Source organism: Macaca nemestrina, chromosome 4 (assembly GCF_043159975.1).
Source record: "Macaca nemestrina isolate mMacNem1 chromosome 4, mMacNem.hap1, whole genome shotgun sequence".
Taxonomy (NCBI): Eukaryota; Metazoa; Chordata; class Mammalia; order Primates; family Cercopithecidae; genus Macaca; species Macaca nemestrina.
The window spans coordinates 38,068,039-38,093,660 of NC_092128.1; the positions used below are offsets into that span (position 1 = coordinate 38,068,039).

A 25,622-nucleotide genomic window follows, 5' to 3' on the forward strand; every position below is an offset into this window, starting at 1 on the left:
CATTTTTTAAAGTGCAAGTGAATGTAAATAAAATATAGGAAGATAGAAAACTATTAAATTATAAACAAGGAAATAGATCTTTCTTTTTATATTTTCCACAGCATTAAGTAGTGATCTGTATCTCTTGCTCTATTAACTATATCTTTTAATAGTATTTCCCAAGAACATATTTGGGTAAATAACAGTGTCCTTATTAGGAGGTGAAAAGCTGTCAAGTAGCATCATTTAAATACTGTTCTCCAGAACACACTGTATCAAGTTTAATATCAATACAAATTCCAATAAATACTATTTATCATAGTATTAACTCTAGCCCTTTATAGAAATGTCTTCGCTATATCATGCTGTAATGTTATACTCTGAACTCATATTAAAATGTTGCTATATGAACCAAGATATGACATCTACTTCATTTGCAATACAAATGTTGCTCTGACTTTTGACCCATTGCATAACTTACCGTTGTTTACTTAATACTCCCTTTGAAAAAAATTGTTTTAAATATCTTATTTGAGCACGTGGGAAGTTAGGGGGATGAATCATGATGGTTCCTTCTTCCTGAGAGTAAAACTTCTATTCTTTCTCTTGTTGTTCTAGGTGTTTAGAGGCTCATGGACAAAACTAAGCCTAAATTATGGTAGCTAAGTGGAATAACCAGTTTGGCCCTTAATTTTATATGTATATTTTATTAATTTTGTTATTATATATTTTATTGTAAACCATCATATCCTTTTTGAATAAGATGTGGTGTAAGCTTAAAAAATGAAACATCCCAGTCCTAGAGTTGAATCCTCAACTTGGTATGACATCAAGTTACATAGGCTTATTCTGGATACAGGAGCTAGGAAAGGTTTTTCTGTAAAGGGCCTAATAATAAAAATTTTAGGTTTTAAAAGCCATACAGCCTCTGTTGCAATTAATCAACTCTGCCTTTGTAAAACAAATGCTGCCAAAGGCAATACAAAAACAGAGGAGAGTGGCTGTTTTCTAATAAAACTTTATTTACAAAATCAGGCAGTGGGCCAGATTTAGCCAGTGTACCATAGTTTGCCAGCCCTTGGCAAGAACGTCTATATGGTCTTTTACTTTCTGTATTTCTTCAAAAAACATTCTATGTGAAACCCCCAAGTTATAAAAACAAGAGCAATTTTAAACAGCAAGACTGACTTTAATTCTGTAGCTTGATTGCAGGTTTGCATTTTGTTTTCCATGTGGATTATAATATACATAATTTGAAAGTATAATATGTATTCAGAAATTAACAGAAAATTGCCAAATATCCAGTACTCTTCAAGTATACGTAAATGATTCTGATTCAATGATAAAATCTACTCTAAGTCAGAGTCCCTTGACCACATACTACTTGGATTTTACCATTGGAGTAGGATAAAAACTTTCCTTTTTAGGCCACTATATGCTGAAGCATTGATTTACTAAACAGCACTTACATGATAGGAAACAGAATAATTGAATGGTGCTTCTATCTTTTCCTTTAGAGAATTATATGTTCTCACAAATGCAGGGGCATAAGATATATTTTTCCAAAGCAAGGGATGGGAGAACCGTAATAGTGCATGCTTTTACTCTGTTATGTTTTGTAGGCCTAAATCTGTAAAGACAATTGTCTTATACTGTTCTCAAAATCAGTTTAAAGATGAAATGCTGTTTGTAAATACCTATGCAGTTAGATCATAGGCAATGTAATAGCATAATAGCAAGCAGACTGTTGCATTGTTTTATTCCCAAAATTAACTCTAAAAATTGTTACTCTTTGAACCAATAATATGTCCCTCAGAACAGTGATCCCCGAACTGGGCTACACATAAGAATTACTTGTGGCTGTTTTTAACGTGTAAACTCCTGGGCCCCTTTCTCTGGCTTCTGCATGAGATAAAACACTCACTGGACTTTACTTTGTCTCCTTCTAGAACTCTGATAAGGTTGGACCAAGTGATTCAGTCCCCACCACATACTATTCTGAAGTTAAGAACATTAATGCCTTTAACAGATAAGAGAACTAGGGCTCAGAGAACTTAACTTGCTTAAGTCATATGTTCATAGGCTTAAAATCTTTCCCAATAGAGACATCAATTTCTCTTATGTCATTAAAAAGGAATTAACCAGTCAGTGGGGTAACATAACACCCATATTCTAATGTCGGACTCAAAATTGCCTACTTTTTCCTTTTCAATAAGTGTCTAGTATACAAGTCATAGGAAAACTAAATCGAATACAAAACTCAAAGGTTACTCTACTAGTAAATATTATATTTAATAGTGGAGTATTACCTATCTGGCCTATGACCATTTTAGTTTTGCTGATTTTTATCCTTTTATGTTCCTCAAAAGTTTAAAAAAGAATGGCTCCAAGCTGGAAAGGGGTCACTTGTGCTTCAAAGGATGGTACAAAGCGAGTGACTTTAATTCTGTAGCTTGATTACTGGTTTGCATTTTGGTTTTTTTTGTGTAGATTATAATATACATAATTTGAAAGTGCAGTATATATTCAGAAATTGACAGAAAATTGCTAAATATGTACTACTCCTCAAGTATACATAAATAATTCGGATCCAATGATAAAATCTACTCCAAGTAGATTTTAGAGGTGAATGGGGTGGATCAGGAAAGGACAGGAAAGCAGGTGAAATAGGCAAAATAGAGAAAATACCTTCTATAGGTATTGCCCTAGGATGAAAAATACATTTTATCAAAGTGTCAAATCTGCACCTGGGTACTCAGTACCATTTGTGAGAGTATCTGTTTTGTTTTTAATGTAATATTTTCAAATTGCAGGTTAAAAAGCAGAAAATGCAGTGGTAAAAGGAAGTGGAGTAGGGCTCTGGATTATTCTGAATTGTTTCCTCTTTCCACAGGCTGCTCAACTTGGAGAGGTTTCATTTAAACATTCCCACTATAGTTTCATATTCTCTGTTGATATACACATGGTAAAAATAACCATGAGGTGAATATGTGAAACTAAAGCAAAACAAATTCTGCAAGAATCACATCTCTAGGAAATACTGTTTTGTAGCAAGTACCTCAGTTCAAACATAATTTATAAATTAAATTTGTGGCACGGAAAATAGGCTGCAATAAAAATGTTTTCTTTCTATACAATAAATCATCAAGAAAATGTTAGATTGTAGTCACGACTCTTTAAAAAAAAAATTCAGGTATTTGATGCATATTGTTCTCACAGTAAAAACTACAAAATCAAATAAAAAAAATAAAAATCAATGTTCCATACTCATGAAATTGGGAAATTGCTACCCTTTCTTGAGACTTATCCAGTAAAAATATCTTATTATACACAGTAAAAGAATGCCAAGACAGAGGTAGGATCTAGATGTTTTAAAAGCTGTGGGAATGTGGGAAAAGTAAACCAAATCAGCTTTTACACTGACAAATTCTAGGGACACTATATAGTTATCTTGTGCCACTGGGCCCAGCAGTTCCTTTGGCTGCCAGATTCTGTTGCCTTCAGGCTGTTTTTGCACTTCCTTGATATTTGGAAGCTGCAGAGTAAGTCTCCTTTCTCTGGTAAAACTGGCCCAAGAACATCAAGGGAAAGAGGAGCTATAACCCATCTGCTTTGCAGCTGGAGAAAATTGAAAACTGAAATTGAATTGAAGTTGAAATGTACAGATAATCCATGTTGTGCCCATAGAAAGTCAGTAGCAGCACCAAGAAGGCAGGGAATTTTAGGAATTTTCGAAAATAGTAGCATGTTATCAGGGCCACTCTGCACGACTCCAGGAGCATGGGTCCCATGGCAGTGTGCAGTAGTTATACAATCACCCCTTTTAGGGATGGGATGAAATATTTTGTGGAATGAAAGAAAGATTAAACATTTTGTATTTTTTTCTTTATACCAATAGCTATTCTGATAAATAGGTTTTTAAATATCACTTATGGGTATTCCAGAACTTTAGATTGGTCTTACAGAATGGAGCCAACATCAGTGAAAATACAAGGTTTGCAAAGTTTCTTTTCAGCTTTCCTTAATATTCCAGAGCTTTCTTATTTTGTTTTCTTTTCCTCATTTGCTTCCAGAAGCTCAGTGCTTTAGATTTCCACACTACTCCTAGAAGGCAGTGATGACTAAATGGAGTAAACAAAAGCCTGTGTCCCCATGACCCAGGCTCTGCATATTTTAAGACCTTCTTTCTTCTCATCAAAGCAGATCTTCTGGATTCTACTTCCTCAGAGTTTCTTCTAAGTAGCTCACAATTTCACTGCCAATGTGTTAAAGGATGGTCATGGCTAAACAGTCCCCAACCTTCTCAGCAATATCTTCCCAACTTGCTTTCAGCACAAACCAGCAAGGGGGCATCTAACTGGAGGAGTGCTGTGCTGATGGCAAGATTGTTGTGAAAACTACTGTGATACCAGGATCTGACTATTCTCCCCCAAAGGAAACAATGGCTGAGATAAACAGTTAATTCAAAGTGCTTAACCTCCTCCCCTTTTAATAAATAGGAAAATAGATATATTGTACAATCATAAAGAGAAAAATCTGATTTGCTTATTCTGAATGAGGGTTCTGCATCATTGAGCTCTCATAAAGATAGATAAGTGCAGGGTTATGGACCAAAGGAGAGATTGAAGTATCAAAGAGGTAAAAAGCCAGAGCAGACAAAGTGAGAGTTGAAACACAGGTATCATCATCTGTCCATCCCTCACACCAGATGTAAGATGCAAGGTGTACCACTTCAGCTGGTAAAGCCTCAGTTTCCTTTTCTGCAATCTGGGTTTGAAGTTGGAATTTATATTTCTTCATCTCAGGATGCTTGGCAGCTATAGTGTAGGTTAAATGTGATCATGAGTACAGAGGATGGCATGGAATCTGCCACAGTTACTTGCTCAAGAAATGGTAGGTCTTATTGTTATTGCCCTTTTGAGTCTCATTATTTACTCAACTTTCTTTGCAAAAAAACTTGTTTAAAAACTTATCTCTTATTATTCTCTCCAAATGACAGAAATAAATGTACTTGACAAGTAATGGTGCATATGATCAATATCCATACTTCTTTCCTATTTAGAGCCAATCTGTGAATCACATTTAAGCTGGCTTCTGGAAACAATTTCCAGCACATTCTACTTGCAGTCAGATGAAGCTGCAATTTTCTTAAAATATGAAGCAGTTTGGGTGCTGGGCAGAACATGTATTCAGTCTCATAAACATAAACATTTTTTATGTGGCATTTAAACATGAACTATGCGACTCCAAAATGCTACAAAAATATAAACAAAATAATTTCAGGAATAAAGAGATACAGTTAAAGAAAAATAGAGAGGAAGTAAAAAAAAGAGATAAGTTTTCTATGATGTGAGAAAGTTGGTCAAGGATAAACATTTGGTTTTATAATTTTTTTTAGAGGGAGATAGTAGCACATTCTAGAAATTGTTTAACATTATATGTCAAGTGACTTTGGCAGTTACTTCTTACTATTCTGACCTTGTTCTAGTAGCGCCAGTCCAAGGCCAGCATTGTGCCTTTCTTCAGCGATCACAACGGTATAGCCATGTTGAGTCAGAATGCGCTGGTGTAGCCGAAGCTCTGTTTTGCTGTAGAAAGGAGGCCTGTAGAGTATGGCCCTTCGGCCATGGCTGCCAAAGTGTGTCTCCATTGATTCTTCGACCTAAGAAAAGAAGGCATAAAATTTCAATATAAAAAAGTAGTACATTTCCCTTGAAGGACATCACGAATGCAAATCAAGGACTATTTGGGAAGTTTTTCTTAAGTTTTTCTCTAGAAGTGAAAGACAATTTCTCTGAAAGACTGACAAGGACAAAGATGACCTCATATGCAAGAACTGAAGGCCAGCTGAATTGTCCTCACTGTAAGAGAAAGATGAAAATTTTAGGCTATAAAATATAGAGGTTCTTGGAGGAATACTGATGCATAGAAATATAGAGCTCAACTCTAGCTGAAAATACAAATTAATAGCAGTGCCTTTCATCTGCGCTGTGCTTTTATAAAGTAGTTCTAGCTGCATTATCTTTTAATAGCTCTTTTAGGTAAACACGGTCGAGGAAACACTCAGAGAGGATGGGTTTTGTACGGAAAGGACATGGTCAGGAAGGGGTCGAGGTGAGAAGCAGTCCAGAGCTCTTTGTAGATAAACAATGCTGCAGTTTCTCTCAATTAGGTTGTAGCAAAACTGGAACGCATCTCAGTGAGACAGAATGGGTCTTCACATGTGAGGAGAGGAGAACTACTGAAGTATCATAATTCCAGGTTATTATCTCAATAGTTTATTGCTCTTTCATATAAATATTCCTCTTTCTCAAAATAGAAATTGCAATTCTACTAACAAAGGAGATTTTTGAATTGACAAGGAAAAAGAAGGCTGAAATTTAAATTCATTATAAGGCTTAATGGCAGATACTGGGGTTTTTCTGAAAACTTGAGATTAAACCTCGATAAAGTACAGATGATTTTTATTACTAGAAGGAGTGATGAGATTGCATGAAGGTCAGCAAAAACCAGGAGAGAGGTTGAACAAGAGGAGCCAAAGGAGGTAGTGGAGAAGATGAGGGGGACTTGGTAAAAACACAGCTGGGAATCTAAATTACTTGCAATGACAGCTCTGAGCTCTGAGTCAACCTGTCCATTTTATTAACCTAAAACATGATCTTTTTCATATTGTGAATGCCATGTTATTCAGCACTTAAATGTCTTCATTATTTCCCATACTGATAGAATCAATCAATTCTACATCTTTTATTTTTTCTTTTATTGTTTTTATTTTTCATTTTTTATTTTTTTTGAGACAGAGTCTCGCTCTGTTGCCCAGGTTGGAGTTCCGTGGCACAATCTCGGCTCACTGCAAGCTCCTCCTCCAGGGTTCATGCCATTCTCCTGCCTCAGCCTCCAGAGTAGTTGGGACTACAGGAGCCTGCCACCACGCCCAGCTAATTTTTGTATTTTTAGTAGAGATGGGGTTTCACCTTGTTAGCCAGGATGGTCTCGATCTCCTGACCTCGTGATCCGCCCACCTTGGCCTCCCAAAGTGCTGGGATTACAGGCGTGAGCCACCGCACTCGGCCCAATTCTACATCTTTATCAAGAAACACAAGATCATTTAAACTTATACCCTGCCTTCCTACTCTGGTCAGATCACATCACACTCTTAATCATCTTTATTCCTGACCCACAACCTGCTCTTTTGCACATCACTGTTCCTTCCACCTACAATTCCTTCCTCTTTTCGTTATTTCGCTTATCAAATTCCAAATCAACTCTCAATAGTCAAACATTATCTCTTATGGAAATGTTTAATTGAAATGCATACTTTCATTAGCACTCATGAAAGGAAATTACGTTTTTCTCATATCAGCCCCTTAACAGCCCGGCCTGCATTGTTCATGTCTCTCAAATGTCTATCCCAAGACATGATATATGGTACATGCTTAATAAATGAAGATATTTAGTAAATTAATGAATCATAGCAGTTATCAAAATATTTGAAGATGCATATTGAAAGAAAGAAGAAACAGAGTTAGATTGTAAATCCTTTGAGGTCAGGAATCATATGCTATTTTTTTATTGCTTACAAACTATTGCTAGCTGAAAATTCATAGATAAAGCATAGAGTAGCTCAGGAGGACACAAACTCTGGATCTAAACTGCTGGATTCGAATCACCTGGCTGCACCAGCATTATCTATGTGACTTCAGACAATACCTTCTTCCTAAGGTGCTATGAGGATTAGACAGTTAACACTTGTAAAGTGCTCAGAACCATGCTTGCTATGTAGGAGGTATTATGAGGTATTTTTTTAAATAATAACATATCAAAAAGAACAATGAGTCTGGAAAAACTGCTTCTGAGTTTGCGCTCTGCCTGGCACATGTTAACATAGTTGCTTACTATGTGTGTGATAAGTATAATGAATATAATGAAAAGGAATAGAACTCTGGCTAATCGTACCTTCTGTACGTGCTACTTTGGGAGAACGAGATTGATTAGATATTTTCCTTTGTTAAAAGACACTGCGTTTTATTGATGAGAAAACCATTTAAATGCAACAATTTAAGTGAAAATTGGGACCCAATTCTCCCCAAATGTTATAATTGTTGGCAATAATAAATGTATAAGGAGTGTTTGAAATCAAATACACATTTAGCCTTTGGACACAGGGGTTAGAGGGAACTGAGTAGCCTGTAGAAAGCCAAAGTAAACAAACAAGTGTCTAGGTGCAAGGGGAAGACAGATGCTTCCCAGTATATCAGTGTCACTCAAGCAAACCCGCTGTATCCAGAATTCCCATGTCACATTTTCTTTTGTAATCACAGGATGCTCCTCTCTATTACAGCTGGCTCAAATACAAAAGGGATTTCACACAAGGAAGATATATTTTAAAACTTTGAGTAGTTTTCATTTTGAAAGATACCATCCTCTTTTTCCCCCAATAAAGATCAATTTAAGCAAGAACAATGTAACTTTTACTAATACACCCTGTAGAGGGTATATTACATCTAAATAAAGTACAATTATTGGCCATATTTGGTAATAACCTTCATAGCATAGACTGAAATTTTAACCCACATCTCAGACTATAGGGAATAAATAGGAAATGAGCTTGTCAGTAGCATTATGTTGTATTATCCTGTAATACAAACTGCTGCTGTCCTTGTCATATTTATAACACACTGTATCAGCAGAATGGCTCAATACCAAAGGGCAAGAACAGTTTCAGCCGGTCTGACAACAGGTGCACACATTGCGTATGTGAAATTAAAACGATGTGAACAATTATGTCAACCACACTAGCAAGTGCGAGGTCATCAAACGCTAATAGCAGCACTTTCAGAAATAAGAGGTCCTGATTATTCTCACAATTCCAAAGGTATATTTTTAATGGAAGAATACGTTTAACCTGGCCACTGCTACAACAACTTCACTTGAAACAACCCTGCTGGCCCAGAATTTAGAAAAGAATGAGTGTTACTGAATGTTGATTCTGAGTGTTCACTTGCGTCTCTCTCATCTTGAGAGAGCTGCAAAATATTTCCTTAGAAATCCCTTTGTTAGACGACATAAAAGTTATTTTATAACTGGACACTTTTTATTTTTACTGAAAGGATGTCCAAAATCTGAAAACTTTGTGCCATCTGAGATAAAGCAAAGGACAGAATGTTGTCATAAAGTACTGGGAGCATTGGATGCAGCAATGTAGAGTAAAAAAAGAAGATTGGGAATCAAAAATCTGGATTTGAATTCTGGCTCCATCACTTGCTTGCTTCATCTACTGAGCTAAATTATTTAATCTACCCACATCAGAGTTTTCTCACATGTGTAAATGAAGTAACAAATCCTACTGTATGAGGGAATTAAATGAATTTTCAATATGAAAGTGTCCAACATGGTGTCTCACCAATAAATTATGTTAAAGATATGTAAATAAAACTGAATAATAATCTATATTATAGTATAATTTTATATTCAAAATTCCATAAGCTTTTCAATTAATATGGTTTGATCTCTGTCATAACAGGCATTTTTGCAATAATATGTATGATTTCATATACCTGATATACATTTTCCTCTATAGGAGTCATTATGTTTTAATGCATAAATATAATTTGTTTACTTATTACATTTATTTGATTTTTTCTTCCTGGGCCTCCCGTATCTTAGAAACTTATTATGTTTATTTTCTCTCTCTTCATACCAGGATGGAAGCTAAATGAAAGCATATGTTTTTGTCTGTTTTGTTCAATTTTGCTTTCCCAGCCTAAAAACAGTACTTGGCATATAAGAGACACATAACAAATATTCTTTGAATGAGTGAATACAAACATCTTTTCCTTCAATATGTAGAAGTCTTTGTTGTAAATAAAGCCATGGAAGACTGGGAATAGAAAGTGGTTAAGACTTGTATTCGGGTGCAGCACACCAACATGGCACAAGTATACATATGTAACAAACCTGCACGTTATGCACATGTACCCTACAACTTAAAGTATAATAATAATAAATAAATTTAAAAAAATAAAAATTAAAATTAAAAAAAAAGACTTGTATTCACAAATTTATTTCAATAGAACTGTAAATACTAGCAAGAATGACAAATATAGAGTTAAATATTTAAGCAAAATAATGAATTTACAGTAAAAAATTTAATAAAGAGCTACATTATAAAAGTACTGCATTTCTCAGTTACTTACACTGTTAAAAACTCTTTACCAAGACTCACCATGAAACCAAGAAATATAGCTCTTCAAAATATAGTAAGGCTGAAAAATAAAACTTGTTTTTTTTTTCACATAGCAGAAAGATTTTTTTCTGGATTTATTAAAGTAGCCATGTATTTATGACATCTTTTGATGCTCAAATACAAATCATCTAGTAGACTTTGGATGTGTGTCATATATGACTAAAAGTTAAATCGCCTTCCTGGTCCAGGCTTTGGCATTTTAGAAATATTATAGAGTCTATCATAGTGAATTATGTTTTCATTTTTCCACTGTAAGAATAAAATACAGATTCTCTTCCCCACTGGTGAAATGTACACTTATTTTAGGGAATGTAAGAAGTAAATGGAAGGAATTTTCTGGGATCTATATTATATACATTTTCTATTTAAAAAATATCTTATAATTGCAGGACACAGGTTTCTGGATATGCAAGCTGAGGCTTGAAAGGATGTCCCTCTCTAAACGAAGCTTTAGTGTACTTCTGTCTGCATCTTACAGCTGATTTAACTGAATCTCAAGCTGATTATGGGAGGGCTACACATTTCTCACATTTCTCAGAGCTACTCCATGTCACAGAGCACCTTCTGACTGTACTCCCAAACTGTACTTTGGGGCTATCCCAACCTTCAATATCTAATGGTAGGCAAGTTCACTCACGTGTGGATTTATATACAAATAAGAGAGATAAAAAAAAGTAATAAAGTTTCCTTATCAAAAATGTATTCCTGCAGGGCATGGTGGCTCACGCCTGTAATCCCAGCACTTTGAGAAGATAAGATAGGAGTATCACTTGAGGTCAGGAGTTCGAAATCAGCCTGGCCAACATGGTGAAACCTTGTCTCTACTAAAAGTAGAAAAAAAGTAGCTGGGCATAGTGCTGTACCTGTAATCCCAGCTACTCTGGAGGCTGAGTCAGGAGAATGCTTGAACCCTGGATGTGGAGGGTGCAGTGAGCTGAGATCATGCCACTGCACTCCAGCCACAGTGACAGAGTGAGACTCTGTCTCAAAAAACTTTTCAAAAAGTAAAAAAAAAAAAAAAAAAAAAAAAAATGTATTTCCAATAGAGCTTTGATGAAATAGCACCCACTTAAACAGGCATCGCCAAAACCCATTATCACCTATATCCCTCAATGTAATTTTCCCACTGGCACACTTTGCGATGTATAACTATATATTATTTGTTTAATGTCTGCTTCTCCTACTATGTTCCATGAGGGCCTAGATTTCTCTGCTTTGGCCATTGTTGTATATGCAACTTACTGCCAGGTTCTAAATAAGAGAGAATGGATGAATAAATGAGCAAATGAATGGATACATAAATGCAAAGTATGAGCTTACTTTTTTGTAAATACACACACCCTTTAATTATTTAACTATTAGGTGGAAAAAAAATCTACTAGAATATCTCAGTCAAGGGTTCAATATCTGCATCTCAAGCCATAAAATATTCATGACCTCTTCACCTCCAGTGACTCTCCTCCACTTCGTTTCAAACACTTGCTCCAATGGCCATATCTTAGACATTGTAGTCCCAGAACAGCCCCTCCTCTGAAATTATAAAATTTCAGATATTCCATTCTTTGATTGCACTGAAGCATCTGGCTCTTCTCATTTATTTCCAATGTATTGGTTCTTCAATCATTAGTCTTTTCACCTAACAATTTTTTTTTTTTTTTTTTTTTTTTTTTTTGTGACAGGAACTGGCTCTGTCACTCAGGCTGGAGTGCAGTGGCATGATCTAGGCTTACTACAACCTTCGCCTCTCAGGCTCAAGCCATTCTCCCACCTCAGCCTCCCAAGTAGCTAGGACTACAGGTACATGCTACCACATCCAGCTATTTATTATTATTATTATTATTTTGTAAAGATGGGGCTTTTACCACCTTGCTGAGACTGGTCTTGAACTACTGGGCTCAAGCAATCCATCTGCCTCGGCCTCTCAAAGTGCTGGGATTACAGGTGTGAGCCACTGGGCACAGCCTGAACTTTCTGCTGGCCTCCTTTTTCCTCAGCTTCTCTCTCTGCAGTTCAGATTCCATGGTCCAACACTCCAACCACCCTCTATCTAATATATTAAATGTCCTTGCTCTGCTGCACTTCCTTCACATCCACATGGCAAAACATCAAACATGAAAGAGCTTGGAATCCACAGTAAATCCTCTGCCTTTAAGGATCTAACATCCCACCAAGAAAATCAGACATAAGCAACTAGTTATAATAAACTAGGATAAGTCCAGTAAGTCAGGAGGCATAGGATGCTGTGGAAACACTGAGCTGAGGGACCTGAGGGAGATCTCAGCAACCTGCCTGTCCTGCACCTGGGCTGGGATTGCTGAGAGCTCCTGAAGAAAAGCACCCGGTGGGACAGATTCTGGATGGCAAAACCGATTCTGCCTCTGTCCTCTGGCTTGTTCTCATCATTCTTTCGTTTGCCCATTTAACATTTTCGAGCATTTTCTATGTAACAGGCATGGTCTTAGGGTCTGGGAATGCAACCGTGAAGTAGTCTATCCAGGTTCTAGCCTTCATTAGGAGCGCTAGTGTTTAGCAAGAAGAGCAATAAACCATTAATGAAATCATATAATTTCCGATGGAAATAAGGGTTCTGGTTTGTTAAAGAATGACCCAGGAGCTCTTTTAGATGATTTGGTGTTATTGCTTACCTATACTGTGAATGTGGTGTATGAAAGAAAATAAGTAATTAAATTAAATTGGTAATTTCTCTTCTTATCTTTTCCTTGCCTTGAAGAATTGTCTTTTTTCTCTTGAAGTTCCTTGCTGTTGACCTTGAAGGTCAGTACCATGAATCCTTTTTATTGTGAGTGGCAAATAGGGTCAGATAGGCAACAAGAAATGACTGACAATGATGATAAAAATGGAGCAATGCAACGCTACTTATTATCTTGTTAAGTAGCTAGTAGGAAACCTAAATGCAGTGAGTAGTGGAAAATTTAAAGGTTGATAACTCTATGCTGGTCTTTATACATAGGTTCGACTTTGAAGAACTTTGATTCGGTTTTCTAAAGTTGTGTCAGGGAGGAGGCAGATGAGGAAAACTGGACTTAAGATAGACAGAAAAAGAGTGCTTTTCTTGTTTTGTTTTCTGGATGGATGAGTACCCTGATAGAATTTCAGAAGGCCAGACTTTTACTACCTAAATCACAGTATTTTCTAAAAACCTCAAGCCACCCCTTCCATATTGCAGAAAAGAGGTTAAAAAAAAGAGGGAGGGAAGGAAGGAAGGAAGGAAGGAAGGAAGGAAGGAAGGAAGGAAGGAAGGAAGGAAGGAAGGAAGGAAGGAAGGAAGGAAGGAAAGAAAGAAAGAAAGAAAGAAAGAAAGAAAGAAAGAAAGAAAGAAAGAAAGAAGAAAGAAAGAAAGAAGAGAAAGAAAGAAAGGAAAAGAAAAGAAAAGAAAACAGTGAAAGTAACCTGAGTCACTAAGCCATAAGAGGGATGCCTGAGACCTGCCCTAAGAAGGCATTAAACCATACAGGGGAAGCCTGGGAAGAGTGATAACTGTGAGGGCCTGAGCAGTGAGTTCTGTACTATGAGCCTGATTTGGTGTACAAAGAGCAAAAAGAAGCAGCAACAGGATGGTCAAATAATGCTACGTGTAACTGAGAAAGAGAGAGCTAAGGTACAGAGAATGAACACATTCCAGTACTGGAGAGAAAATTTTAGGAAAATTAATTTGTCGTGAAGACACTCAGTAAACAGAAAGGGAGCCTGTAAGCCTAATTTCTATTAGAAGGGAAGAAGGCACAAAAGAAGAAAACGGAAGGAACAGCAGGGCAGACCCTGACTTGGACATCCCAGTCTAGAAAATTATTAATGATAAATGCTGTAATGCCTTAGTTGCCTTAGTCCACATCTGAAACACTGTCACCTTAGAGATCGGTCATGTTTTCCGTATCAGAAGACTTTCCATCAAATCTGTAAAACAGTAAACATATAATCTGAAGGTAAACTCTGAGAACTCCTGGGTATCCTCAATGTTTAAAGCCCATTCTTCTCATTCAAAACTTTGGGATCATACGATGCCTTTCTGAAAAAGGTGTACAACACAGAGCTGTGTAACTGAAGCAAGAAGAGAGGAGGAGAGAATGGAGAATGGAAGAGTGCAAGTTGCAAAACAAAAAAACCCTGCAATCTAAACAGTTTCACAACGCTTCAAACTCCAGCAAATGCAGAATCATGCCGGGTGTAGCTTCGGCTCCAGTGAGGCGCCTTCCTTCCCCAGGCTAACCCCTACACATAGGGTGAATCTTGGAGGCAGAAAGAAACTAGAGGCAAAACTAAGAACACAAGGACAGCTTTTTCTCCTCAAGTGCATATCTAGGATCACCAGCTGTGACTTCTTGCCTTCCGGTGCCTGGCGTTCGTTGTTGCCTGCCAACCTCCACCTCCACTGGAATGCTCATTCGTTTCAACCAATGTGAAGGAACCTATACTATTTCCTTCTTCTGCTTCTCCTAAAATTTCCCTTTTCTCTTTTCTAGCTGTTTTTAATAGTAGTATAAAGCATCTTTTTCAGCCTCCTCTTCAAGGCTCCTTTGAGATGCCACCCACGTTGCACAGCTGTGGGTCAGCAGTTTACTATTTACTGTAACCTCACAGACATAACACAGATCCAACTGAGATTACAAAAACACAGGGATAACTGAGAGATGGTGGTCTTGACAGTTTCCTTCATTATGTCTGTAAGAATAAGACAGAACTTGAAAATAAGATAGAACTTGAAATGAAAAGACAAAGAGAATGTAGCTTGCTTTTTATTTTTATTTTTATTTTTATTTTTGGACACAATTTGATGTGACTCCCTATTTTGGAGCCAACGAAAATCACTCCTGAGTGTGTCCCTCTTTAATCTCTTCTCTTCCCCTCTGCTTTCCTGTTCCTTAGATTCTTCCCCTGTCCCTGTCCTCTCTTTCTCAGACATTCATGTAGCGCTTAACAGGAGGAAGAAGTTATTTTCTTTCTATCTCCAAGCCCTGATTGCTTTTGCTGGTGTTAAGCTGACTATATGAGGTTCCTTATTGCCCTCTGAGTCTTACCACAGTGTCAACAGTAGTTAAAGGATGTCCGTAATGAAGAAAAAAGAGAATTGACAATCCACAATTATGAAATAACAAGCGGAGGACAAGGAAAGACCTTGTTCTTTTGAAAAATGTTAATATAATAGCAAGTCTCTGTCCCTTGATGCCAAAACAACAAGTTAATTCAGCAATTCAGCCTTAAAATAGTAAGTCCATACAGAGGCAATATAGCAGAAAGGAAAGAGCACTGGGGCAATTACAACAACAATATCAGTACCTAAGCATCATGCGGTCAACCAGACACTTTCATAGATGCCAGAGACTCTGAATCTGAGTTTGAGGCTTTTCTAGCCACCACACAAAGCCTCCTGAATCTCAAGTCTCTATTTCCCACCCCCTCCACCCCATTCATGATCAGCTGACACTAATGAAGTTCCACTTGATGAACTTCATTTTCCTTGTCTGCAAATGAGTACTGACACCTTCCATCTTTTCGTGCTACTGTAAGAATCCAGAGTGACTCCGTTTAGACAAAAGCATTCAAAAATATGTAGTCCCACACAAACGTAAGATATTATTAGAGAAATAGATCTTTAAAGAATTGTCAGACGAAATAATATGTTGAAAAATTAACATAGTTTAAGTAAAAGCCTTTAAGTTTTTTTTTAATGGTGAATAACAGCTTTTCTGTTTGTTTCTAAATTTTTTTAATTATACTTTAAGATCTAGGATACATGTGCAGAACGTGCAGGTTTGTTACATAGGTATACACGTGCCATCGTAGTTTGCTGCACCCATCAGCTGGTCATCTACATTAGGTATTTCTCCTAATGCTATCCCTCCCCAGCCCCCAACCTGCCGACAGGCCCCAGTGTGTGATGTTCCCAGAAATACCATTTGACCCAACAATCCCATTACTGGGTATATACCCAAAGGATTATAAATCATTCTACTAAAAAAACATATGCACATATGTGTTTATTGCAGCACTGTTCACAATAGCAAAGAATTAGAATCAACCCAAACGCCCACCAATGACAGACTGGATAAAGAAAATGTGGCACATATAGTCCATGGAATACTATGCAGCCATAAAAAAGGATGAGTTCATATCCTTTGCAGGGACATGGATGAAGCTGGAAACCATCATTCTCAGCAAACTAACACAGGAACAGAAAACCAAACACCGCATGTTCTCACTCATAAGTGGGAGTTGAACAATGAGAACACAAGCCTTTAAAGTTTTAATCATATTGTTTCATAAGGGTTCTGTCAAATTACATATAGGATATGAAAAGGTAGTGTTTATATATGAGACATTAAATAATTTTAAAATACTAAATGAGCCTCCATCTCTATGATTATTCTCTGATAAAAACTCAGTGTTAGAGCAAACATATCATTATAAAAATGCATAGGGGCATGATGCCATACATACAATGAACATACTTCTTAGATTTGGGGACTGGACCAGAAAAAAGGCCATTTGTTAATTGTACAACTAAATATGACTTAATTTTTACTTTGTTATAATGTTCTATAAATAAATTCACACATTAGGATATTAGTCCTTTATGAAACATTACATTCTCTATTTATGGCTCAGAAAATATAGTCACCAGTGTCTAGTCTTAGGGTCTCCCAAGTGTTCCCCTACAAATTCCTGAATTCCTTGCTTTCATTCTCCATTCAATTTTCATTCTTCTCTATCTACTTTCCCAACCACAAAGTGTTCCTCATCCTCCCACCTCCATCCTGTCCAGCTTGTGACCTCAGTTGTCCTCCTAGCTCTGCTGTCCCCTTTGCATTTCACTTCTGCACATGCACACAGCCCAGAGTTCTGCAGTGGGTCATCATGAACGAACTTGTGGCAGCCGGCCTAGAATCTCTTTCTGGCACGGAGCAAACATGTCCTCCTCTGGGCAGAGTCCAGCCTAATGGAACACCTGCCGGATGTAAGGGTAGAATTCAGGCACTGATTTGGGGATTAAGAGATTCTCCATCCACTGCCTGTCCAGTCACCACATTTATACCCCCTGGAGGAGGAGGACAGGTTCTAAGCCCATTTGAAATGTTTAACATTGTCAACCCCATGCACAGCATCTCTGGCTCCTGCCTTCTCCCCTCGGCATTCAGATGCATGTAGCAACCAGTTCATCTGGATTTTCCCCAGAAATCCAGGGCTCCCTTGAGCTGAACAGATGGCTAAGGATGGATAGGCAATATCCTTCATGCAGGTGGCTCTACATCTCCAGGACAGTAAAGATCTGTTCCACTTCTTGTTGAATGAAGGGCTGCAAGATAGAGGCACGCACTTGGCAAACCCAGAGAAATGTTGCCTTATCGTATTCATGGAGTGACCACGGTGTTAAGAAGAATGTGGGGAAGAGGCACCACACTCCACATAAAAGAAGTAGACCAAGTTTCCTTCAGCACACATTTATAGCTGGGCATTCACTCTTTTTCTTGCTTACTCTTATTACCCTCATGCCTATTCACTCTCCGTGGCCTTCTTATCTGGTCCTTTCAGTTTACTGGCCATTACTGACATGCAACCTTGGCTCTCCTTTGAGACAACCCTGGGTAACCCTTTCTCCAAACTGACTGAGCTGCAAGAACCCTCCCACCTATGCTTTCCCTTGGGAGGTCCCCCGACTCTACCCTGGAGATCTCCAAATTACATATTCATTCTGGAGTGTTTAAACATCAGATGGCCAACTTCTTGCTCCCACAATCAAAAATTGTCAGGAAATGTCAATATCTAAAATTCCCAAATATAAGCACTGTTTCCTAAAGGAAGGAATAATACATCATCTAATACTGATATCAAGTTTTCAAGTCCCTAAACTCTCTAATCCTTTCTTTATGGGACCAATTGTGTTGCAGAATAGCTTTTAGCTTTCTTCTGTGTCTGGCTGGAAAAGGAATTTCCTTTCCTAGAGTTCCAGTTTATTCTTAAAGGGTCTAGCAGTAGGTATCAGTCAGGTCTAAAGTGGGAACCATGTCTTAGATGGTCAAACAAATTGCTTTGGTCTTCTCAGGAAAGCAGGAGGTGAAGACATCTTTTGAATGAAGGAAGACCTGGGTGGGGACGTTGTTTGGGAATAATCAGAGTTTAAGAGCTGAAAGGAAAGTACAAAAGAAGAATTCAAGGACTGCTGACCACCACAGAGAGTTCTATACTGAATACACAACATGAACTTACACTAGATCTCATTCATGCATTCATTCAACATATTATGTGCCAGGAATTGTGTACACTTGGTCTCTGCCCTGATCCAGCTGACAGTAATTTATTGGAAAGTTTTGTTTAATGCTAGATTTCACAGGGTATGGTTACATTACTATAAATGCTTGGTTACTTTGGAAATGTGCTTAGGATTACGTACATATTATTGGATAACGAGACATACTCCTATTTATATCCCAGAAAAGGGGCTTCCTTTTAAGATATTATTTTACAAGAAAAATAGGAGACAATTCTAGCTTTTGAAGTTTATATGTCTGACAGAATATGTTTCCACAACATATGCTGAAGAGTTTATCTGCTCTCCAGCAAAATAAGTTTGTTAAAAGCAAACATGGTCATGCTTTAATCAGTGTTTTTTTTTTTTTAAGAAACATAGTACACTCACCTCCTTTCTTCCCTATCCTCATATACTCCCCCACAAGAAAACTAACTCTGCCTCAAACCTATCTGCTTTTAAAATAGCTTATATAGTTCTAAAATACTTAGATAAGTAGGTTTAGCTGGTACAATTGGGAGTTTCAGATATGTTATTAATGTTTTCACTGTTTATTCAGAAAAAAAGGATAGTTCTTAAAGATAATAACAGAGAGGGGAGTAAAGGGAAACATTCAAAATCACTTCCACCCTCTGGGCGTGTCCAGTAGGGAAGGTTTACTGCTCAGTATGAATGTCAACTTTCTGACTGATGCTTTGCTAGGGTCGGGTAGTTCCTTCACTGCTATAGAAAAGTTAATATCCTGTTCCATTTTTCCTGAAGCATTTGTGCACTTTGGCTAAATTAATACTAGATTTTCCACCAGGGAAGAAGTAGGCTTTGGGCCGTAGCTATTGGAATGCTATTATACTTCCTATTGCTTGTTAAAGAAATAGTGAAACACCAAGAGGAAACTCAATTGTAGCAGCACGATTTTGGACTCCTAGTGGCATTTTGAAACATAACTTTATAACTTGGCATTTGTATAGCACATTATACTATAAATTTTTAATGAAGAGTGTTTCCAGTAATCACATTTGTGAGAGATATACATATAATCTCTCTTCTTTTCCCAAGAGGCACCAAATGCAATGAGAATAGTTTAATGATATCATTCTTTTGGATAAGAAAATATGTATTCCCCAGTCTTTTATAATCTCAATGCTTTTCAAAGTACTCTCAGCTAAAGTGTCTAATTAGGTCCCATAGCACCTCTGTGACAGGCATTTTGATCCTGGACCACAGACTAGGAAAACAAAACCCAAGGAAGTCACTTGTCCACGGTCATTCAACTCTTCATAATGGAAACTGGGATTCCCCATTTCAGTCCCGGGTAATTTCCCTTTCTCTTGGAAAGGGTGAATGGGTCACAGCAGGATCTGTTTCAGACACATGAACTTTTAACAGGTTGTTCTGGTGGTTTCTAGAAGTCTGCACCACCACCCTAACACCACCTTCTTTGTCCTATGCCAAAAGAAATAAGAAATATCATGACCCTGGAGTAATATTATTTTTTAAGCAAATTCCATTTTCTTCCCATTGTCATACATTACTATCAGGCTTCTTCCTCCACCTGACTCTCTCTTCCTAGATTGGATACCTGAAATCCCTCTCTCAAGCATACTCAAAATATGCTTAGGTCAGCAATTACCAGCTTGAATTTGTCAAGATCAGCTGTGACGTATGTTACAAGAAATTGGCTATGAAAAGAACTAAAATATCAACATTTGTGAATAATTTATGTTTCATAAACGAGGGAAGATAAGTTGCATTCTGACTCCTGGCAGTCAAAGTGACTTTCTTGAGCAGATAAAGAAGCATTATGCATATCCCTGGAAAGCCCGTGGAATATGCTTGCATTTGACTGTATCTATAGGTGCCAAAGGGGAAAATGGACAAGCAGCTTTAAACATTTACCTGAGCAAAATAAATGTACTGAAGAAAACACAGGGTGATAATCAAAAATGCCTACTATATATGCATTATTGAAGCAAATATAATGTAATCTATACCAAGTGCTTGTTTTTGAGATCAGAGCTTAAACCCAGCTTCCCAGGGGAAGAAAGGACACACATAATACTTACTGAACATTAACTCTGGCCAACCACCATGCTCGATGCTTTCAAACATATGATTTTATTCAGTTTCCACAAATAGGGGTTAGCTCCATTTTCCAATAAGAGAACTGAGGATTTTAAAATGTGGATAAAATTTGCCAGTTGTCCCATAGCTAAGATAAAGCTGGAATTTGGACCAATGTATTCCACAACATATCCAAGATCTGCGAGGCTTCTTATTCAAGGTACTTAACAGGCTTGAGATTGAAAGCTGTGCTGGAGATTGTAAGATCTATTCTCAACAGTAATATGCAGAGTTGCAGAGCTTCCCTTTTACCAAGTTACTCTGATAGGGCTGCACCATAAATGAACCGGTAGGGGTTCCTATTGAGAACCCCCAGATAAAGATTAGGGACACCAAAGGTAGTTATATGTCAAGGAACATGATAAGGCCCATTCTGCACTGCCAAATCCATGTGCTCTTTTTAATAATTATTTTGATCCATCTATTATTTTGGATCATAAATATGCCTAGCCTCTATTAGTGAATTTAATTGAAAGCTGAATAAACTCTTTTAAGATCATTATACATGGCCGACTCAGTCTTTTATTGTCATATTTCTTTCCGAACTCTATACATGATAAGTCAAAATGCTTAATTTTACATTTTGAATAAGTCTCCAAAAAGTGCAAAAGTTGACAAAGTTCTGTTTACCTTGCAAATTTCCAAATTTGGTGTAGTTTCTGCCACAGAACATAAATCCTATGTTAGAACATGAGTTCATTCTTTTAGTGAGAACAGATCCCTTGGAAAAAATATGTAAAGGAAGCCAAGGGGAAAAACGAAACCAAAACATTCCTTTCACCCCAAAAGGCCACAGACTCAGAGTTGATAACAGGAAGCACTTTTTATAATGTCAGTGTATCTAGTGGTTTCCATTTCAGAGAGTTTATCTTATATGAATTTCAATTCCATTAAAACAAGAAACATAATTGCATAGAGGGAAAAGAAGCAGAAGCTCCTGCCACTATCTGAAAAACAAGAGAGAATGACACTTACAAAATGATTAATTCTTTGATACATATGACATTAAAAATAACTTCTTGTTTAAATTTGAGCTTCATCAAGACTTCATTAAAATGTATCTAATGTAAACAAATTTGAATTTGTTTAAATTCTCTCAGTATGAGCAATTTTTTACCCATATGCATATTTCATTACAAAAATTTAACATTGCTCTAATCAACTGTCTCAGATAAACTCACAAGCATTAAATGCTCATCAGGCAGCCTAACTAATTCTCTGAAAGTTGCATACCTGTTAGTACGTTGACAACATCTCTTGAGAGCCTCCTATACATAAATTCCTGTGCTTAAATTCCATCAGCAAGATTTTAAAATCTACATTTTCCAATCCAGTTACAATATAAAAATGTAGAAAAGGAATGGCTCAATTTTAGGTAGGATCAATCTGTTAAAAATGGAAATTCCTTAACAGAAATAGAGGTTAGATGATGGTGACAATGAGGGTAAGAAAGAAGAGATGTAATTAGAAAGGCACAATGATTAGGAAAGGATGTTATTTTTATTATTATTATGGTAGATACCTGAGAATGTCTATAGGCTAAGGATTTCAATGAGACAAAGGAGCTGATGATAACAAGAGAAATCAATGATAGTTAATCAAAGATAATTAATCAACTTTAATGTAGAAATGGCATGATGATTACCATTAGCCAGAAGTCTAAGAGAGAGTACAGTAAAGAGATCAAGGGATATTTGTGTAGGAAGAAGGAGAAGTGGAGGACTTTTGAGTCCAGCAAGAGACAGAAAAGAAGAAGGAGTTCCTCTCATATGTTGCCCTGCTCTAGAGTCGGCAAGTTGAAATTCATCATTCATTTATTTATTCATTTATCGACTGAATATTTATTCAATCCTCACTATGTATCAGAGACTATTCTGACACTGGGGATGTAGCAGTAAACCAATAAATAAAGTATTTGATCTGAAGGAGCTTATATTCCATGCAGAAAGACACGATAAACAAATGAATAGATATGTTACTCAGGGTCCAAAATCTTAATCTCTTCCCTCCTATCTGCACTCAGCTCACTCCTCCCCATCCCCAGCTATAACATGCTGTTCATCTCGGCAGCTCAGATTTAAAAAAAAAAAAAAAAAATCCACAAAACTAAGGACTTGCCTATAGATAAGCAAGTCTGACGTTGACTGATACATCAGCCTCCCTAAGTTTGGTCTCTATTCAAAAGATTCATTTTACTTTGAAAAGGCAACAGCTTAGAGGCTGGGGGATAGAGAGAGAAACTCAACAAAGCTTTCATCTCAGATGATTTCTTATCTAAAGACTTATGTTCATTGCAGCAATTACTTGTTGCTCACTGACTTTGTGAAGGCCAAATGTTAGGGTCTATAGGGTCCACAGAGATGAGTGAGTCTTCAAGGAAATGAAATAATCATTATTTTCATAGTTAATATTTATTGAGTGCTTTCTATCTGCCAGACACTTTAAGTGCTTCATGTGATTTATCTCATTTAAGGCTCATGTTAGCCTTGGGGAGTTGGTGATAATACATCCATGTTCAGGTAAGGAAACTAAATCCTAGAGAGGTCAAGAAATGTGCCCAAGGGAGCAAGTTAACAAATGGTATTAATTTGAATGCAGTGTTCATGTACTTAACTATTTTACCTTCCCAAATTTATTAGTTTCCTAGAGCTGCTGTAACAAAGCTGGATGGTTTAAAACAAGAAAAGCATACTTACTAAATCTCATAATTCTGGAGGCTAGAAGCCTGAAATAACAGTGTCAGCAGTTCCTCTGAAACTTGTGGTGGAATCCTTCCTCGACTCTCGAGTTTCTGGGGGTTTGCCACAATCTTTGGTGTCCTTCAATGTGCAGCTGCATGACTCCAATCTCTGCCTTCAACATTACATGACATTCTCCCTGTGTGTCTCTGTCTTCCTATGTTGTCCTCTTCTTTTTATTTTTTATTTTATTATTATTATTATTATTTTCGAGATCTAATTTCACTCTTGTTACCCAGGCTGATGTGCAGTGGCATGATCTCAGCTCACTGCAATCTCTGCCTCCTGGGTTCAAGTGATTCTCCTGTCTCAGCCTACCGAGTAGCTGGAATTACAGGTGCCCGCCATCATATCCAGCTAATTTTTTGTATTTTTAGTAGAGACGGGGTTTCACCATGTTGGCCAGGCTGATCTTGAACTCCTGACCTCAAGTGATCCACCCTTCCAAATCTCAGCCTTCCAAAGCTGGGATTGCAGGTGTGAGCCACCACGCCCTATCTACCATCTTTTTATATCACCAGTCATATTGGATTAGGGGCCACTTTACTCCAGTGTGGCCTCACCTTAACTAATTGTATCTGCGATAACCCTATTTCCAAGTAAGGTCACATTCCGAGGTACTGGAGTTTAGGGCTTCAACATATCTTTTCAGAGATGGGATACACAATTCGACCATAATACCAATGAATGGAGGTAGCATATGGGGCTATAATAAAATAGAAAGGACATAGGTCTCAGTCCATTCCCGTCCTCACTATCAACTTATTATGTTACTTTGAGAGAGCCACTTTCTTTCTGTGGCCTTCGTTCTCTTCACTTAAAAAAGATGTTGAACTTAATTATCTCTAACTTATTTGCAGTTCTAACATTCTAATGTTCCTTCATTTATAAATACTTACAATGAAACATAAGTGTTATTAGGGATGTTTAAGCACACATCCATTTATGGAGATAAGGGCTGCTATGATGAAGGAGGTGAAACTTCATAGATTCTTGAAAGTTTTAAGAATGATCATGAAGATTTCTAGAGGCATCGATTAGGGTAGGCTCCCTGGAGGAGACTCCTGACAGAAGGAGAGATGTGGGAGTTTAGAGAATAGGCTGTTGGCTGGATTATGGATTACACGTAGAGACAGGGTGGAGATAAGGCTAGAAAAGTATGTTGGAACATGCCTGGGTCAGGGTGGTTTCTACTCAATTGAGTGCGCCCAACGTTACAACTCCTGAAGGCTTTCAGCAGAGGTATTAATGGGACCTGTGCACAGACTGCATAGAATATGCAGGCAGATGGAGGGGTAACTGGTTAAATCACTGAACGAGTCTAGGTTAGTGACAACGAGGACACAGCATTGAGATTGTGAAGGTAGACGCTAAGATTTTGGAATCTGATGAACTCTTATTTGAACTAATTTGGAGGACCAGAGAAAATTCCACTTTACATAGCCATAAAGGCTGTGCTAATGTGATATTTACTAAAATTATAATAGTATAATAAAGGGCTAAATGCACAGCATGGTCCCAGAGAGAAATTACAAGTTAGAGCTAAAAAAGGAGCACCATGTCTACAGGCAATATATAAACCATGAGGAGGAAATCTAGATCTGGGCCAGATGCCAAGGAGAAGAGGAAGCAACATGCAAGCTGGTTGAGACTAATGTTTCTGAATAAGGGCTGTGAACAAGGCAAGAATGTTTTGGACTTTATACAACAATGTAAATATGATTAATACTACTTAACTATATACTTACAAATGGTTAAGAGAGTAAATTTTATAATATATGGGGTTTTTTACCTCTATTAAAAAATTTTAAGGATAATTTTTTTTTTGTTCTTTTTTTTTTTTTTTTGACAGGAGCTTGCTCTGTCACCTAGGCTGGAGTGCAGTGGCACGAACACAGGTCATTGCAGCCTCGACATCCAAGGCTCAAGCAATCCTCCCACCTCAGCTTCTCGAGTAGCTGGGGCTCCAGGCACATGCCATCAATCTCAGCTAATTTTTTAAAAAAATTTTGTGGAGATAAGCTCTCCCTATTTTGCCTAGGCTGGTCTTGAACTCCTGGACTTATGTGATCCTCACGGCTCAGCCTCCCAAAGTGCTAGGATGACAGATGTGAGCCACCACTCCCAGACTTACTGAAGAAGAAGGAGTAGGAGGAAGAGGAGGAGGAGGAGGAGGAGGAGGAGGAGGAGGAGGAGGAGGAGAAAAACCTGAAGAATGTTGTAGCCTTTCTAATTTGGAGCTGGCCATGTGGCTCAGTGGCAGGTCTCAGATTTG

General features: G+C 37.5%; 1 protein-coding gene across 6 annotated transcripts in view; it reads right to left on the bottom strand.

The window, feature by feature from the left end:
* LOC105475315 (cadherin like and PC-esterase domain containing 1) overlaps positions 1–25,622 on the bottom strand; it is a 311,154-nt gene that overhangs the window by 278,470 nt on the left and 7,062 nt on the right. For all 6 annotated transcript variants that reach the window (XM_011730473.3, XM_011730510.3, XM_011730493.3 and 3 more), the window contains one exon: positions 5,458–5,641. In XM_011730473.3, coding sequence (XP_011728775.2) covers positions 5,458–5,641 — 184 coding nt within the window. The remainder of the gene's footprint in view (positions 1–5,457; positions 5,642–25,622) is intronic.